The sequence below is a fragment of the Rhinoraja longicauda genome, chromosome 19 (genome assembly GCF_053455715.1).
Source record: "Rhinoraja longicauda isolate Sanriku21f chromosome 19, sRhiLon1.1, whole genome shotgun sequence".
Classification (NCBI taxonomy): domain Eukaryota; kingdom Metazoa; phylum Chordata; class Chondrichthyes; order Rajiformes; family Arhynchobatidae; genus Rhinoraja; species Rhinoraja longicauda.
The window spans coordinates 22,645,157-22,663,846 of NC_135971.1; the positions used below are offsets into that span (position 1 = coordinate 22,645,157).

The 18,690-nt window shown below is 53.3% G+C and overlaps 2 protein-coding genes across 2 annotated transcripts in view; both read right to left on the bottom strand.

Moving 5' to 3' along the window:
* Positions 1-7,759, bottom strand: part of LOC144602888 (complement C4-like) — a 27,493-nt gene extending 19,734 nt beyond the window's left edge. Inside the window, exons 1-2 of the mRNA XM_078416010.1 lie at positions 7,604-7,759; positions 410-602 (exon numbers count right to left, since the gene is read on the bottom strand). Of these exons, the coding sequence (XP_078272136.1) occupies positions 410-602; positions 7,604-7,659 (249 nt within the window). The 5' untranslated portion in view covers positions 7,660-7,759. The remainder of the gene's footprint in view (positions 1-409; positions 603-7,603) is intronic.
* A 3,721-nt stretch (positions 7,760-11,480) lies between these two features.
* The window catches only part of LOC144602890 (complement C4-like), a 95,938-nt gene continuing 88,728 nt past the window's right edge, over positions 11,481-18,690 (bottom strand). Inside the window, exons 23-24 of the mRNA XM_078416011.1 lie at positions 18,038-18,161; positions 11,481-13,281 (exon numbers count right to left, since the gene is read on the bottom strand). The gene's annotated coding sequence lies outside the window, so the exon portion shown is untranslated. The remainder of the gene's footprint in view (positions 13,282-18,037; positions 18,162-18,690) is intronic.

The following is an 18,690-nucleotide window of genomic DNA, read 5'->3' on the forward strand; positions in this document are numbered from 1 at the left end:
GGGTTGGGTTGGGGTGGTTTGAGTTGGTTTGGGTTGGGTGAATTGGGTTGGGCTAAGTTGGGGGTAGGTTGGGGTTGGGTTGGGTTGATTTGAGTTGGTTTGGGTTGGGGTTGGTTTGAGTTGGTTGAGTTGTGTTGGGTTAGGTTGGTTTGGTTTGGGTTGAGTTGGTTTGGGGTTGGGTTGAGTTGGAGAGGGGTTGGGGTTGGGTTGGATTGTAGTTGGGATGAGTTGGGTTGGGTTGAGTTGAGTTGGTTTGGGGTTGGGTTGGGGTTGGGTTCAGTTGGGTTGGGGTTGGGTTGGGCTGGTTTGGGTTGGGTTGAGTGTAGTTCATTTCAGTGTAGTTCATTACTGCCGTAGAAACATCCACTGACTTCGACAGAGCTGGTAAGTTATTATCATTATCACTCACGGTTATGGTCTTGACCTCCCGGTACTCGTTCGCGGCGTTAAGGGTGAAGGAGATGTCGTTGGAACATTTCTTGGATCTGATGATATCGTAGCAGTAGACGTTGACAATGACGGGCTGGGTGGCTCCATGGAGCTGAATGCCCACGCTCTCTGCAACTCCCACATGGATGATACTAGGGCAGGTGATCAGGTACCTGAGAGACACGATCATCAGCTTCAGTACAGAACGCGAGAGGACCGGGGGGGGGGGGGGTGTGGCAAGGTGGCCCAGTGGGTAGCTCCGCCGCCTCGCGCCGCCGGAGAGCTGGGTTCAAGCCCCACCTCGGGGGCTGTCTGAGATGTCAACATATACACCGAAGCACTGTGTATTGTGACATTCCTCCCTTGACCACCATTAACATTTTCCGTGACTTGTGCCACAGTCGACCTTCTGTCGGTTCGGACCAGACGGGATGGCCTTCGTTGCCCCTCGCGCATCGATGAGCCTCGGGCGCCCAACACCCTGCCTGTCGCCGGTTTGTGGTTTGTCCCTCCTCGGACCACCGTCGGTCGGTACTCACCACTGCTGACCGGGAGCACCCCACAAGCCTTGCCCTTTCACAGATGCTCTGACCCAGTCGTCCGGCCAGAACAATCTGGCCCTCGTCAAAGTCGCTCGGGTCTTTACTCCTGCCCATTTCTCCTGCGTCCAACACGTCAACTTCAAGAACTGACTGTTCACTTGCAGCCTAATATATCCCACCCCTTGACAGGTGCCATTGTAACAAGATAACCAATGTTATTCACTTCGCCTGTCAGTGGTCAGAATGTTTTGGCTGATCGGTGTTCACTGGCCAACAATGTCCCAGCTACACTAGTCCCACCTGCCTACGTGTGGCCCAAACCTGTCCTATCCATGTACCTGTCTGGAGCGACTAGGCTTGCATATCACGTGGCGGCGCCTAACGGCAGCGGCTGACTAGCAGTCTGTCCGTCTTTTTTCCCCCTTTTTTTGTTGTGTGTCGGTGTTGGGATGGTTTTTATATATTTTTTTTTGGTTGTGTATGTGTGGGAGGGGGTGGTGGTATGGGTGGGTGGGTGTGGGGGGGGGGGGGGGACTTTTCTCTTCCTCACGGCGCGGGGTGCGGCTCGGCTGCGGGGCCTAACATCGCCCGCTGCGGCTCGGCCGCTGGACTTTACATCACCCGGTGCGGCTTGGCCGCTGGACTTTACATCCCGGTGCGGCTTGGCCGCTGGACTTTACATCCCGGTGCGGCTTGGCCGCTGGACTTTACAGTGCCCGGTGCAGCTCGGCTGCGGGGCTTAACATCGCCCGGTGCAGCTCGGCTGCGGGGCTTAACATCGCCCGGTGCAGCTCGGCTGCGGGGCTTTTCATCGCTGGTGCGGCTCGGCTGCGGGGCTTAACATCGCCCGGTGCAGCTCGGCTGCGGGGCTTTTCATCGCTGGTGCGGCTCGGCTGCGGACTTGACATCGCCCGGTGCGGCTCGACCACGGGACTTTACATCGCCCGGTGCGGCTCGGCCACGGGACTTAGCTGCGCAAGGCTTGGTCGCGGGCCTTTCATCGCCCGGTTCGGCCGCGAGACGTTTCAGCGCCCGGTGCGGGGACTGTGCGGGTCGGTCGGGGACGAGCTGTCTGTCCGTGGGCGCGGGGGGAAGAGAGTGGAAGTTTTGTTGCCTCCATCACAGTGAGGGGGTGTTTGGAGTCACTGTGATGGACGTTTGTGTTGGGGTCAAGTGTCTTGTGTTCTTTTTTGTGTGTGACTGCTATGTAGTTTCGTTCGGTACTTCGGTACCGAACGACAAATAAAGCTCTGTTATATCTGTTATATCTGTTATACACTGGAATTTAGAAGGATGAGAGGGGATCTTATCGAAACGTATAAGATTATTAAGGGATTGGACACGTTAGAGGCAGGAAACATGTTCCCAATGTTGGGGGGAGTCCAGAACCAGGGGCCACACAGTTTAAGAATAAGGGGTAGGCCATTTAGAACGGAGATGAGTAAAAACTTTTCCAGTCAGAGAGTTGTGAATCTGTGGAATTCTCTGCCTCAGAAGGCAGTGGAGGTCAATTCCCTGAATGCATTCAAGAGAGAGCTAGATAGAGCTCTTAAGGATAGTGGAGTCAGGGGGTATGGGGAGAAGGCAGGAACGGGGTACTGATTGAGAATGATCAGCCATGATCAGATTGAATGGCGGTGCGTACAGGCTCGAAGGGCCGAATGGACTCCTCCTGCACCTATTGTCTATTGTTTCTTAAACGTTGGGACAGTCCCAGCCTCAACTACCTCCTCCAGCAGCTCGTTCCATGCACCCACCGCCCTCTGCATGGAAACATTTGCCCCTCAGGTTCCTATTGAATCTTTCCCCTTTCTTTAGCTAAGGGCCGCACGGTGGCGCAGCAGTAGAGTCACTGCCTCACAGCACCAGAGACCCGGTCTAGTAAGAAGAATAGTGCTCGTGTACGGGGGGGGGGGTCGCTGGTAGGCGTAGACTTGGCAGGCCTCTAGGGCCTGTTTCCGCGCTGTTTCTCTCCAGTCTAAAGTCTATGAACTTCGGTTCTTCATTCCTCTCCCCCAAAGTAAAAGACTTCCCAGGTTAACCCAGGAGAATCCAGAAATGGGAGGTGCGCGACTGCCAGAAGGTTCATTTGCCAGTGGAATCGGTAGTGAGGAAGGCAAATTCAATGGGGGACAATTGTTATCAAGAGGCATTTATATCACGAGGACTGGAATACAAAAACAGGGATGTGATGCTGAGGCTGTATAAGGCGCTGGTCAGGCCGCATTTGGAGCCTTGCGAGGAATTCTGGGCCCCGTATCTGAGGAAGGACGTGCTGGCTCTGGAGAGGGTCCAGAGGAGGTTGACGAGAACGATCCCAGGAATGAGTGGGTTAACGTACGATGAGCGTTTGTCGGTACTGGGCCTGTACTCGCTGGAGTTTAGAAGAACGACGGGGGGACCTCGTTGAAACGCACAGAGTATACGCTAGAATTTAGAAGGATGAGGGGGGATCTTATCGAAACGTATAAGATTATTAAGGGGTTGGACACGTTAGAGGCAGGAAACACGTTCCCAATGTTGGGGGGAGTCCAGAACCAGGGGCCACACACAGTTTAAGAATAAGGGGTCGGCCATTTAGAACGGAGATGAGGAAAAACTTTTTCAGTCAGAGAGTTGTGAATCTGTGGAATTCTCTGCCTCAGAAGGCAGTGGAGGCCAATTCTCTGAATGCATTCAAGAGAGAGCTGGATAGAGCTCTTAAGGATAGCGGAGTCAGGGGGTATGGGGGAGAAGGCAGGAACGGGGTACCGATTGAGAATGATCAGCCATGATCACATTGAATGGCGGTGCGTACAGGCTCGAAGGGCCGAATGGCCTCCTCCTGCACCTATTGTCTATAATAGTGAGCAGCCTGGATAGAGTGGATGTGGAGTGCACTTTGGTCAACGTGGGTTGTATTAAAATGTGCTATACAAATAAAATTGACTTGACTTGACTTGGAGAGGACGTTTCCACTAGTGGGAGAGTCTAGGGCCAGAGGGCACGGCCTCAGAATTAAAGGACGTTCTTTCAGGAAGGAGACGAGGAGGGATTTCTTTAGTCAGAGGGTGGTGAATCTGTGGGATTCTTTGCCACAGACGGCTGCGGAGGCCACAAGTCAGTGGATATACTTAAGGCAGAGATAGGTAGATTGTTGATTAGTGCGGGTGTGTCAGGGGTTATGGGGAGAAGGCAGGAGAATGGGGTTATGAGCGAGAGGTAGATCAGCCATGATTGAATGGCGGAGTGGACTCGATGGGCCGAATGGACCCATTCTTCTCCTATCACTTATGATCTTATGACCTGATGACTCCAAGCATTAATCCTAACTATTCCGGCAAAACGGTAAACGGGGGGGGGGGGGATGTGGCACCCGCCCGACTGACGACAGTGCCTGTCAATGAGGGGTGAAGAGAGCTCTACTGCTACCCCTCCCCCCTCCCTCCATGAACTGGGCTCAACTACCTTCTGTGGCAGAGAATTCCACAGATTCACCACTCTCTGTGTGAATCATCTCGGTCCTAAAAGACTTCCCCCTTATCCTTAAGCTGTGACCCCCCTTTGTTCTGGACTCCCCCCGACATCGGGGAACAATCTTCCCGCATCTGGCCTGTCCGACCCCTTAAGAATTTTGGAGTGAAGGGGAAAGAAGATGGCCGCTGGAAGGATGGTGTCATTGGATCCCTCTCCCCGTTCCCCTCCCCCACCCCATTCCCCCCCCTCCTCACCGACACCACCCCTCTCCACCCCCCTGTCCTCTCCACCAATTTCCCCAGGTTACAATGGAAACCCTATGAGGACGGGCCCACTTGGTCTAATTTATACACTAAAACCCTCGTTCGTTTGTTTGTTTGTTTGTTCCTGAACTACAGCCAAAACGGTGCCACGATAGCGCGACAATTTTCGGCCCACCTCACTCACCGTCGTCCCTTCGGTGCCAATGGAAGACGTTTCATTGAAATCGGTGTCATGTTTTTTAAGTTATTCACATTTTGAAGTTTAAATCAATCTCCTAGGGAGGGAGGGAGGAGGAGGGGGGGTTGGAGGGAGGGTGGGAGGGAGGAGGAGGGGGGTTGGAGGGATGGGGGGAGGGAGGATAAGGGGGGTTGGAGGGATGGGGGGAGGGAGGATAAGGGGGGTTGGAGGGATGATAAGGGAGGATAAGGGGGGTTGGAGGGATGGGGGGAGGGAGGATAAGGGGGGTTGGAGGGATGGGGAGGGAGGATAAGGGGGGTTGGAGGGATGATAAGGGAGGATAAGGGGGGTTGGAGGGATGGGGGGAGGGAGGATAAGGGGGGTTGGAGGGAGGGTGGGAGGGAGGATAAGGGGGTTGGAGGGATGGGGGGAGGGAGGATAAGGGGGGTTGGAGGGAGGGTGGGAGGGAGGATAAGGGGGGTTGGAGGGATGGGGGGAGGGAGGATAAGGGGGGTTGGAGGGAGGGTGGGAGGGAGGATAAGGGGGGTTGGAGGGATGGGGGGAGGGAGGATAAGGGGGGTTGGAGGGAGGGTGGGAGGGAGGATAAGGGGGGTTGGAGGGATGGGGGGAGGGAGGATAAGGGGGGTTGGAGGGATGGGGGGAGGGAGGATAAGGGGGGTTGGAGGGATGGGGGGAGGGAGGATAAGGGGGGTTGGAGGGATGGGGGGAGGGAGGATAAGGGGGGTTGGAGGGATGGGGGGAGGGAGGATAAGGGGGGTTGGAGGGATGGGGGGTGGGAGGAAGGGGGAGGAGGGACGATAAGGGAGGATAAGGGGGGTTGGAGGGATGGGGGGAGGGAGGATAAGGGGGGTTGAGTGGAATGGAGTGGGGGGGGTGAGGGGAAGGGGAGATGGGGAAGGGGGATTGGGGTGAAGGGGGAGGGGGGGAGGGTGAGGGGGGGGAGAGGAGGGAGGGAGGATGGGGGGGGGGAAGAGGAGAGGGTGCTTCACCAATGCAGGAGAGGTTTGGGCCCAACGGGTCCACTTGGTCTAGTACACCACTAGAACCCAGAAAGGAACTGCAGATGCTGGTATGTAACGAAGATAGACTTTAGGCTAGAGGAACGGCGTAGAAGCAGGCCCTTCGGCCCACCGAGTCCACGCCGACCAGCGATCACCTTGTACACTATCATTATCCTACACATTAAGGACAATTTACAATTTTACAGAAGCCAATTAACCTACAAATCTGGAGAGTGGGAGGAACCCGGAGAAGAAAAAACGCGCGCGGTCACGGGGAGAACGTACAAACTCTGCGCAGGCAGCGCCCGTAGTCAGGATCGAACGCAGGCCTCTGGTGCCGTGAGGCAGCAACTCTACCGCTGCGCTACCACAAAGTGCTGGAGTAACTCAGCGGGTCAGGCAGTATCTCCGCGGAAATAGGGGTGTGAAGAAGGGTCCCGACCCGAAACGTCACCCATCTTTCTTCTCCAGAGATGCTGCCTGACCCGCTGAGTTGCTCCAGCACTACCCGGAAACGTGGAAAACGTGGAAAATAGGCGCAGGAATAGGCCATTCAGCCCCTTCAAGCCAGCACCGCCATTCAATCTGATCAGGGCTGATCATCCAAAATCAGTACCTGTTCCAAAATCTGTACCAAAACCGTTCCTGCTTTCTCCCCATGTCCTTTGGTTCCGTTAGCCCTGAGAGCTAAATCTAACTTGAAAACATCCAGTGAATCGGCCTCCACTGCCTTCTGTGGCAGAGAATCCCACAGATTCACAACTCTCTGGGTGAAAAGGTTTTTCCTCGTCTCAGTCCTAAATGGCCGACCCTTTATTCTTAAACTGTGTGACCCCTGGTTCTGGACTCCCCCAACATCGGGAACATTTTTCCTGCATCTAGCCTGTCCAATCCATTAAGATTATTTAAATTCCTATAAGACACCGCTCTCCTTCTAAATTCCAGTGAATACAAACCCAGTTGACCCATTCTTTCAACATACGACAGTCCTGCCATCCCAGGGATTAACCTGGTGAACCTACGCTGCACTCCCTCAATAGCAAGAATATCCTTCCTCAAATTTAAGAATGAATAACAAGAGGAGTTGAGTATAGGAGCAAAGAGGTCCTTCTGCAGTTGTACAGGGCCCTAGTGAGACCGCACCTGGAGTACTGTGTGCAGTTTTGGTCTCCAAATTTGAGGAAGGATATTCTTGCTATTGAGGGCGTGCAGCGTAGGTTCACTAGGTTAATCCCTGGGATGGTGGGACTGACGTATGTTGAAAGACTGGAGTGACTAGGCTTGTATACATTGGAATTTAGAAGGATGAGAGGGGATCGTATTGAAACATATAACATTATTAAGGGATTGGACACGTTAGAGGCAGGAAACATGTTCCCAATGTTGGGGGAGTCCAGAACCAGGGGCCACAGTTTAAGAATAAGGGGTCGGCCATTTAGAACGGAGATGAGGAAAAACCTTTTCAGTCAGAGAGTTGTGAATCTGTGGAATTCTCTGCCTCAGAAGGCAGTGGGGGCCAATTCTCTGGATGCTTTCAAGAGAGAGCTGGATAGAGCTCTTAAGGATAGCGGAGTCAGGGGGTATGGAGAGAAGGCAGGAACGGGGTACTGATTGAGAATGATCAGCCATGATCACATTGAATGGCGGTGCGTACAGGCTCGAATGGCCGAATGGCCCATAGTCTATTGTCTATGAATATGCACTTGTACTTACGAAGGTGTTTTCCCAGCTACTGAGACGATCAGACAGGAGAGCAGAGGAAGCCACATTCTTGATTAAAGCCGCACTTGGAACGTGAAGGCAAGCAGTCAGGCCCTGTCGATGTATCTGTGGAAGTCTCTTGGTATCAACATTCGGCAATCGACCCATTCATAGTTACTCATTCACTCGTGGCATTTAGAATCTGAACCACACTGGCAAATGTACCTTCTCTGTTTGTTTACAGTCACAGAGTGACACAGTGTGATAAACTGGCCCTTCGGCCCAACTTGCCCACACCGGCCAACATGTCCCAGCTACACTAGTCCCACCTGCCCGCGTTTGGCCCATATCCCTCCAAACCCGTCCTATCCATGTGCCAGTCTAACTGTATCTTGAACGTTGGGATAGTCCCAGCCTCAACTACTTCTGGCAGCTCGTTCCACACACCCACCGCACCTCATTCACGCTTTCATTTCCTCCCGCCTAGACTACTGCAACTCCCTATACACTGGGATCAGCCAATCTTCCCTGTCCCGCCTGCAACTGGTCCAAAACGCCGCAGGGAGACTCCTGACGGGTACCCGTAAAAGGGACCACATCACCCCGATGATTCTGGCCTCTCTCCACTGGCTCCCTGTACGGTACAGAATCAACTTCAAGCTCCTCCTATTCACGTATAAAGCCCTAAATGGACATTTCCCCCCCCCTACATCAAAAATCTTCTAACCCCCCTCTCTAACTCCAGGTCCCTCAGGTCGGCCGACTTGGGGCTACTCACTATCCCGCGGTCTAGGCTTAAGCTCAGGGGTGACCGCGCTTTTGCGGTTGCAGCTCCTAGACTGTGGAACAGCATCCCTCTCCCCATCAGAACTGCCCCCTCCATCCACTCCTTTAAGTCCAGGCTCAAAACCTATTTCTCCTCCCTAGCGTTTGAGGCTCATTGAGGAGGCGCTGTGAACTGTTTGCGCGCCACTGTAGGTTTCATTTTTTCCCTTAGTACCTAATCAGATGTACAGCACTTTGGTCAACGTGGGTTGTTTTTAAATGTGCTATACAAATAAAATTGACTTGACTTGACTCTGCGTGAAAAAGTTACCCCTCAGATTCCTGTTAAATCTCTCCCCCCCCCCCCCCCCCCCCCCCCCCTCACCTTAAACCAATGTCCTTTGGAAGGAACTGCAGATGCGGATTTACACTGAGGAAAGACACAAAATGCTGGAGTAACTCAGCGGGACAGGCAGCATCTCTGGAAAAAGGGAATAGGTGACGTTTCGGGTCGAACACCTTCTTCAGATCATTGACCAACACTTGCTCCATAGCTCCCTCTGGTGATTCAAGTGTTCCGTCCACATCTAGATACTAAAACTCTCGTTTGTTTGTTTGTTTGTTCCTGAACTAAATCCAAAACGGTGCACGACAGGGCGACAATGTTAGGCCCACCTTACTCACCGTCGTCCCTTTGGTGCTAATGGAAGAAGCTTCGTTGAAATCGGTGTTATATTGTTAAAGTTATTCACGTTTTAAAGTTTAGATCTATCTCCTAGGGAGGGAGGGGGTGAGGGAGGGAGGAGGAGGGGGGTTGAGGGGGATGGAGTGGGGGGAGGGCAAGGAGGGGGAGGGGGGTGGAGGGAGGGAAGGGTCTCGACCCGAAACGTCACCCATTCCTTCTCGCCTGAGATGCTTCCCGACCCGCTGAGTTACTCCAGCTTTTTGTGAATACCTTAAATTGTCCCCAGTGTGTGTGTGTGTGTGTGTGTGTGTGTGTGTGTGTGTGTGTGTGTGTGTGTGTAGGATAGTGTCAGTGTGCGGGGATCGCCGGTCGGCGCGGACACGGTGGGCCGAAGGGCCTGTTTCCGCGTTGTATCTCTAAACTAAACTAAGATGTTGGTGAGGCCGCGTTTAGAGAAGTGTGTCCAGCTCTGGGCTCCATGTTACGGGAAAGATGTCGCCAAGCTGGAAAAGGGGTCCGAGAGAAGATTTACGAGGATGTTGCCAGGACTAGAGGGCCCTGAGCTACAGGGAGAGAGGTTGGGGCAGGCTGGGACTCTGTTCCATGGAGCGCAGGAGGATGAGGAGAGCTAAAGGTTCACCGTGACTCTCACAGGCCGATGAATTCCTCGCCTCCAGTCACACCCTGGGAGTGGAGAGCGAGGGAAAGCAGGATCTATCTGAAGTGGGACTGTCTGAAGTGGAAGTTTAGTTTAGTTTATAGGTACAGCACGGAAACAGGCCCTTCGGCCCACCGAGTCTGCGCTGACCAGTGTGCAAAACACACACCGAGGCCAGGATGGAACCTGGGAAAGCAGGGACTTTCTGAAGTGGGACAAGTCAACGTTCGTACCGCTGGGGTGTAAGCTGCCCAAGCGAAATACGAGGTGCCGTTCCTCCAATTTGCGCTGGGCCTCACTCTGACAGTGGAGGAGGGCCAGGACAGGAAGGTCAGTGCGGGAGTGGGAGGGGGAGTTGAAGTGCTGAGCCACCGGGAGATCGGGTAGGTCAAGGCGGGACTGAGCAGAGGTGTTGAGCGAATCGATGGCCGAGACTGCCCTTGGTCTTCAGAATCGCAGATTGTCCACACTGTCTCTCGTTGCCAAATGTTCCCTTGGTTTATCGTCCGTCACGTGCTTTCCCCAAAGCCCTGGTTATCTCATCGCCCGATCAGCAGGTAAACATCGACGTGGACCACAAAACACAAAGTGCTGGAGTAAATCAGCAGGTCAGGCAGCGTCTCTGGAGGTCATGGCTAGACCACACCTAGTCACACAGTGTGGAAATTTGTCCTTCGGCCCAACTTGCCCACACCGGCCAACATGTCCCAGCTACACTAGCCCCACCTGCCAGCGCTTGGCCCACATCCCTCCAAACCCGTCCTATCCATGTACCTGTCCAACTGTTTCTTAAACTACCTCCTCTGGCAGCTCGTTCCACACGCCCACCACCCTTTGCGTGAAAAAGTTGCCCCTCAAGATTCCTATTAAATCTTTCCCCCTTCACCTTGAACCTATGTCCTCGGCACGGTGGCGCAGCGGTAGAGTTGCTGCTTTACAGCAAATGCAGTGCCGGAGACTCAGGTTCGATCCTGACTACGGGTGCTGCACTGTAAGGAGTTTGTACGTTCTCCCCGTGACCTGCGTGGGTTTTCTCCGAGATCTTCGGTTTCCTCCCACACTCCAAAGACGTACAGGTATGTAGGTTAATTGGCTGGGTAAATGTAAAAATTGTCCCTAGTGGGTGTAGGATAGTGTTAATGTGCGGGGATCACTGGGCGGCACGGACTTGGAGGGCCGAAAAGGCCTGTTTCCAGCTGTATATATATGATATGATATGATATGGTCCTCGATTCCCCGACTCTGGGCAAGAGACTCTGTGCGTCTACCCGATCTATTCCTCTCATGATTTTGTACACCTCTGTAAGATCACCCCTCATCCTCCTGCGCTCCATGGAATAGAGACCCAGCCTGCTCAACCTCTCCCTGTAGCTCACACCCTCTAGTCCTGGCAACATCCTGGTGAATCTTCTCTGCACATTGACATGGATAGGGGTGGCACGGCGGTAGAGTTGCTGCCTTACAGCACCAGAGACCCGGGTTCCATCCCGACCACGGATGCTGTCTGTTTAAACTCTGGGGCAGCTCAACCACAGGTTTTACGGCACTCTGGGTTCCAGAGTCTTGCCGGATTATCCAAGTCAATGGATATTTTTACGGTGCTGATGGACGGATACTTGATCAGTGCGGGTGTCAGGGGTTACGGGGAGAAGGCAGGTGAATGGGGTTGGGAGGGAGAGAGATAGATCAGCCATGATTGAATGGCGGAGTAGACTCGTAGGGCCGAATGGCCCAATTCTGCTTCTATGACTGATGGACAGATAAACGTTTATTACGGTTGATACATCAAAGTTTATTGGTCTCGTTTGGAGATACAGCGTGGAAACAGGCCCTTCGGCCCACCGAGCCCGTGCCGACCATCAATCACCCCACACCCCAGCACTATCTTACACTTTAGTTTAGTTTATAGAAACAGCGCGGAAACAGGCCCTTCGGCCCACCGAGTCCGTGCCGACCATCAATCACTCCATACACCAGCACTATCTTACAGTCTAGGTTATAGATACAGTGCGGAAACAGGCCCTTCGGCCCACCGAGCCCGTGCCGACCATCAATCACTCCATACACCAGCACTATCTTACAGTCTAGGTTATAGATACAGTGCGGAAACAGGCCCTTCGGCCCACCGAGTCCGTGCCGACCATCAATCACCCCATACACCAGCACTATCTTACACACGTTTAGTTTGGAGAAACAGCGCGGGAAACAGGCCCTTCGGCCCACCGAGTCCGCACCGACCAGCGTGCAAACCACGCGCACACGTTACACATACCCCACACATACACACAATCCGAGGCCAGGATGGAACCTGGGTCTCTGGCGCCGTGAGGCAGCAGCTCTACCACCGTGCCACACGAAGTACCGATGAGAAAGTGCAGGCTTTGGATCAACCATTCACGCTAGTCCGATGTTAACCCACTTTCCCCACACGCCGTGGGTAATTTACAGGGGCCCAATCAACCCACAAACCCGCACGATGTGGGAGGAAACCGGAGCGCCCGGAGGAAACCCACGCGGTCACGGGGAGAGCGTGCAAACTCCACACGCACACACACAAAGACAGCGCCCGAGGTCAGAATTGAACCCTGGACTCTGGCACTGTGAGGCAGCAGCTCTACCCGATGTGCCATCGTGCCGCACTTAGTTTGCTTACCGACAAGGGAAAGAATTGGCAAGAACACGGGGGCGCAGCGGTAGAGTTGCCGCCTCACGGCGCCGGAGACCCGGGTTCCATCCCGACCACGGGCGCCGTCTGTACGGAGTTTGTACGTTCTCCCCATGACCCGCGTGGGTTTTCTCCGGGCACTCCAGTTTCCTCCCACGCTCCAAAGACGTGCGTGTTTGTAGGTCAGTTGGCTCGGTATACGTGTAAATTGTCCCTAGTGTGTGTGTGGGGGATAGTGTCAGTGTGCGGGGATCGCTGGTCGGCGCGGACTCGGTGTGCCGAAGGGCCTGTTTCTGCGCTGTACCTCGACGACTTAAAAAACCCCAAAAATACAGATGTTCATATAAATATTAACGTATAAAAAAATAAATGTTCCGAGCTCCAGGCATCTCGTCTTGATCAACGTCGTCCTGGAGCATCTTCTGGGGGGGGTGTCGGCAGGCATAGGGGCGGCCATTTCTCCGTGGACTGTCGCCTTATCGTGGTGGTGGAGAGGCTTGTGTGGTCCTGAGGTCCTGAGACCGATGCCCGTCTGGAGCCACGCTCCTGGTAGGGCCACCCGTGCCGGTAAGGTTGAGGGGGAGGTCCCTACCAAAGAGCGATCCCACCAAGACCTCCACGGTGGAACAGTCGGACAGAGGACGATGGCTGACTTCAGTGGAGCGTCACAACGGGCTGGGAAGGCGGACGGAGAAAAGGGTCCCCGGTGGTCTTGGACTCCACGCCACTGGATCCTGACCCAGGTCTGCCAAGGGCCGTGCGGTGGCTGTCTGTGCGCCAGTCTCCCCACGTTAAACAAAGTCACGCACAGGCGACGTTACAAGAGAGGACAGTCACGCTCGCTTCCAGTGACCACCGATGACGAGACGGGTGGTGAGCACTGATTTCAGGCGAGCTGAGGCCTACACAGCCAGGACCTGCAACAAGACAACGAGGAGTGAGGAAGGGTCCCAACCCAAAACGTCACCCATGCACATCATCAGTGGAATTTAGAAGGATGAGAGGGGATCTTATTGAAACGTATAAGATTATTAACTAGGTTAATTCCAGGAATGGCAGGACTGTCGTATGTTGAAAGGCTGGAGCAATTAGGCTTGTATACACTGGAATTTAGAAGGATAAGGGGGGATCTTAGTGAAACATATAAGATAATTAGGGGATTGGACACATTAGAGGCAGGAAACATGTTCCCAATGTTGGGGGAGTCCAGAACAAGGGGCTACAGTTTAAGAATAAGGGGTAGGCCATTTAGAACGGAGATGAGGAAGAACTTTTTCAGTCAGAGAGTGGTGAAGGTGTGGAATTCTCTGCCTCAGAAGGCAGTGGAGGCCAGTTCGTTGGATGCTTTCAAGAGAGAGCTGGATAGAGCTCTTAAGGATAGCGGAGTGAGGGGGTATGGGGAGAAGGCAGGAACGGGGTACTGATTGAGAGTGATCAGCCATGATCGCATTGAATGGCAGTGCTGGCTCGAAGGGCTGAATGGCCTACTCCTGCACCTATTGTCTATTGTCTATTAAGGGGTTGGACACGTTAGAGGCAGGAAACATGTTCCCAATGTTGGGATTGGTGGTGTTGGCTCGAAGGACCGAATGGCCTCCTCCTGCACCTATTGTCTATCAAAGGTATGATACTACCGTGGATAGCGGGTTGGCTGGGTGGCGGAAGGCAAAGAGTTGCAATAGAGGGGGCCTTTTCAGATTGGCTGCCAGTGACTAGCGGAGTTCTGTAAAGGGTTAGTGCTGGGCTTGTTTCTCCTCACGTTGTATATTAAATGATTCGGACGAGGGGATTGGCGGCCTTGTGGCCAAGTTTGTGGATGAAGCTAAGATCGCTGGAGGGGCAGGCAGTGTTGTAGAGGCAGGGACTCTGCTGAAGGACTTGGACAGGTTGGGAGAGTGGGCAGATGAAATTCAGTGCAGCAAAGTGCATAGTCATGCATTTATGGTAATCAGAATAAAGGCAATAGACAATAGGTGCAGGAGGAGGCCATTCAGCCCTTCGAGCCTGTACGCACCGCCATTCAATGCGATCATGGCTGATCACTCTCAATCAGTACCCCGTTCCTGCCTTCTCCCCGTACCCCCTGACTCCGCTATCCTTAAGAGCTCTATCCAGCTCTCTCTTGAAAGCATCCAACGAACTGGCCTCCACTGCCTTCTGAGGCAGAGAATTCCACACCTTCACCACTCTCTGACTGAAAAAGTTCTTCCTCATCTCCGTTCTAAATGGCCTACCCCTTATTCTTAAACTGTGGCCCCTTGTTCTGGACTCCCCCAACATTGGGAACATGTTTCCTGCCTCTAATGTGTCCAATCCCCTAATTATCTTATATGTTTCAATAAGATCCCCCCTCATCCTTCTAAATTCCAGTGTATACAAGCCCAATCGCTCCAGCCTTTCAACATACGACAGTCCCGCCATTCCGGGAATTAACCTAGTGAACCTACGCTGCACGCCCTCCATAGCAAGAATATCCTTCCTCAAATTTGGAGTCCAAAACTGCACACAGTACTCCAGGTGCGGTCTCACCAGGGCCCGGTACAACTGTAGAAGGCGTAGATTACTTTACTAAATGGAGAGAGAATCCGGAAATGGGAGGTGCACGACTGCCAGAAGGTTCATTTGCCAGTGGAATCGGTAGTGAGGAAGGCAAATTCAATGGGGGACAATTGTTATCAAGAGGCATTTATATCACGAGGACTGGAATACAAAAACAGGGATGTGATGCTGAGGCTGTATAAGGCGCTGGTCAGGCCGCATTTGGAGCCTTGCGAGGAATTCTGGGCCCCACATCTGAGGAAGGACGTGCTGGCTCTGGAGAGGGTCCAGAGGAGGTTTACGAGAACGATCCCAGGAATGAGTGGGTTAACGTACGATGTGCGTTTGTCGGCACTGGGCCTGTACTCGCTGGAGTTTAGAAGAACGAGGGGGGACCTCATTGAAACGTATAGAATAGCGAGCGGCCTGGATAGAGTGGATGTGGAGAGGATGTTTCCACAAGTGGGTAGTGTTGCTGCCTCACAGCGCCAGAGACCCGGGTTGGATCCCGACCACGGGTGCTGTCTGTCTGAACGATGGCTGTTTCGCACGTTCTCCCCGTTGATTTTCTCCCGCACTCCAAAGTCCTACAGGTTTGCATGAATGGGAAAATTGTCCCCAGTGTGCGTCGGATAGTGTTAGTGTGCGGGGGATCGCCGGTGGGCAGGGACCCGGTGGGCCGAAGGGCCTGTTTCCGCGCTGTGTCTCTAAACTAAGCTAAAAGGGAACAGAACTATGCTGATTCACTAGGTTAATTCCCGGAATGGCGGGACTGTCGTATGTTGAAAGGCTGGAGCGATTGGGCTTGTATACACTGGAATTTAGATGGATGAGGGGGGGATCTTATTGAAACATATAAGATAATTAGGGGATTGGACACATTAGAGGCAGGAAACATGTTCCCAATGTTGGGGGAGTCCAGAACAAGGGGCCACACAGTTTAAGAATAAGGGGTAGGCCATTTAGAACGGAGATGAGGAAGAACTTTTTCAGTCAGAGAGTGGTGAAGGTGTGGAATTCTCTGCCTCAGAAGGCAGTGGAGGCCAGTTCGTTGGATGCTTTCAAGAGAGAGCTGGATAGAGCTCTTAAGGATAGCGGAGTGAAGGGGTATGGGGAGAAGGCAGGAACGGGGTACTGATTGAGTGTGATCAGCCATGATCGCATTGAATGGCGGTGCTGGCTCGAAGGGCTGAATGGCCTCCGCCTGCACCTATTGTCTATTGTCTATTGACCTTATTTAGCAGCATTCGGCCCAAATGCTTACTGGCCGTGGGAGAGGGGTGTGGTGGGAGAGGGGTAGGGCCCTCTCTCCCTTTCTTATCCAAGTCCCTGTCCGAATGCACGGTGGCGCAGCGGTAGAGTTGCTGCCTCACGGCGCCAGAGACCCGGGTTCCATCCCGACCACGGGCGCTGCCTGTACGGAGTTTGCACGTTCTCCCCGTGACCTGCGTGGGTTCTCTCCGGGTGCTCCGGTTTCCTCCCGCACTCCAAAGACGTGTAGTGTCGAATGGCGTTAGTGTGCAGGGATCGATGGTCGGCGCGGACTCGTGCAAACTCAGCGGTCGGTTCAGGCAGCATCTCTGGAGACGCTCGTTGAAACACACAGAAGTGTGAAAGTCTCGGATAGAGTGGATGTGGAGAGGACGTTTCCACTAGTGGGAGAGTCTAGGACCAGAGGGCACAGCCTCAGAATTAAAGGACGTTCCTTCAGGAAGGAGATTTCTTTAGTCAGAGGGTGGTGAATCTGTGGGATTCTTTGCCACAGAAGGCTGTGGAGGCCAAGTCAGTGGATATTTTTTAAAGATAGATTCTTGATTAGTGCGGGTGTCAGGGGTTACGGGGAGAAGGCAGGAGAATGGGGTCAGGAGGGATGGTGGTGCGGCGGTAGAGTTGCCGCCTTACAGCGAATGCAGCGCCAGAGACCCGTGTTCCATCCCGACTACGGGCGCCGTCTGTACGGAATCTGCACGTTCTCCCCGTGACCTGCGTGGGTTTTCTCCGAGATCTTCGGTTTCCTCCCACACTCCAAAGACGTGCGGGTTTGTAGGTTAATCGGCTTGTTAAATGTTTAAAAAAATTGTCCCTAGTGTGTGGAATAGTGTTAGTGTGCGGGGATCGCTGGTCGGCGCGGACCCGATGGGCCGAAGGGCCTGTTTCCGCGCTGTATCTTTAAACTAAAGGGAGAGATAGATCAGCCATGATTGAATGGCGGAGAGGACTTGATGGGCCGAATGGCCTAATTTCTGCTCCTATCGCTTGTGTCCATACGACCAATAGATAATAGGTGCAGGAGGAGGCCATTCGGCCCTTTGAGCCCGCACCGCCATTCAATGTGATCATGGCTGATCATTCTCAATCAGTACCCCGTTCCTGCCTTCTCCCCCATACCCCCTGACTCCGCTATCCTTAAGAGCTCTATCCAGCTCTCTCTTGAATGCATTCAGAGAATTGGCCTCCACTGCCTTCTGAGGCAGAGAATTCCAGATTCACAACTCTCTGACTGAAAACGTTTTTCCTCATTTCCGTTCTAAATGCCCTACCCCTTATTCTTAAACTGTGTGGCCCCTGGTTCTGGACTCCCCCAACATCGGCAACATGTTTCCTGCCTCTAACGTGTCCAACCCCTTAATAATCTTATACGTTTCGATAAGATCCCCTCTCATCCTTCTAAATTCCAGTGTATACAAGCCTAGTCGCTCCAGTCTTTCAACATTGTCTGCACGGAGTTTGTACGTTCTCCCCGTGTCTTTTCTCTGAGATCTTCGGTTTTCCTCCCGTACTCAAAGATGTGCGGGTTTGTAGGTCAAATGGCTTGGTAGAAATGTAAACAAATTGTCCCTAGTGTGTGTGTGGGATAGTGTTCGTGTGCGGGGATCGCTGGTCAGCGCGGACTCGGTGGGCCGAAAGGGCCTGTTTCCGCGCTGTACCTCTAAACTAAACTAAACTAAACTAAAGGAACTCCAGCAGATTCATCAGGTAAGATCTTCCCTTCACAAAACCAGGCTGACTTTAGCCTGTTTTATCGTGGGCTTCTAGGTGCTGTGTAACCTCATCCTTTATAACTGACTAATTATGATTAGCCTGTTTCAGAGCAGTACCGGTCTGGGATTCCAACCATTAACGCCTTACCCGTACCTGCCTGGGCCTTGGCCCCCGACCGATACCCGTCGCTGATCCTGGCCCGGTTCGCGGGCAGTGCCCGGCTCACTGGTACCCGCCATGCCAGCCTTCCATGCGGGCACACATCGCCACTGTCAGTCTGCAAGAGAGAAGAAGCCCGTTAGCCACAATAGACAATAGACAATAGGTGCAGGAGGAGGCCATTCGGCCCTTCGAGCCAGCACCGCCATTCAATGTGATCATGGCTGATCATTCTCAATCAGTACCCCGTTCCTGCCTTCTCCCCATACCCCCTGACTCCGCTATCCTTAAGAGCTCTGTCTATCTCTCTCTTGAATGCATTCAGAGAATTGGCCTCCACTGCCTTCTGAGGCAGAGAATTCCACAGATTCACAACTCGCTGACTGAAAAGGTTTTTCCTCATCTCAGTTCTAAATGGCCTACCCCTTATTCTTAAACCGTGGCCCCTTGTTCTGGACTCCCCCAACATTGGGAACATGTTTCCTGCCTCTAACGTGTCCAGCCCCTTAATAATCTTATACGTTTCGAAAAGATCCCCTCTCATCCTTCTAAATTCCAGTGTATATAAGCCTAGCCGCTCCAGACTTTCAACATACGACAGTCCTGCCATTCCGCGAATTAACCTAGTAAACCTACGCTGCACGCCC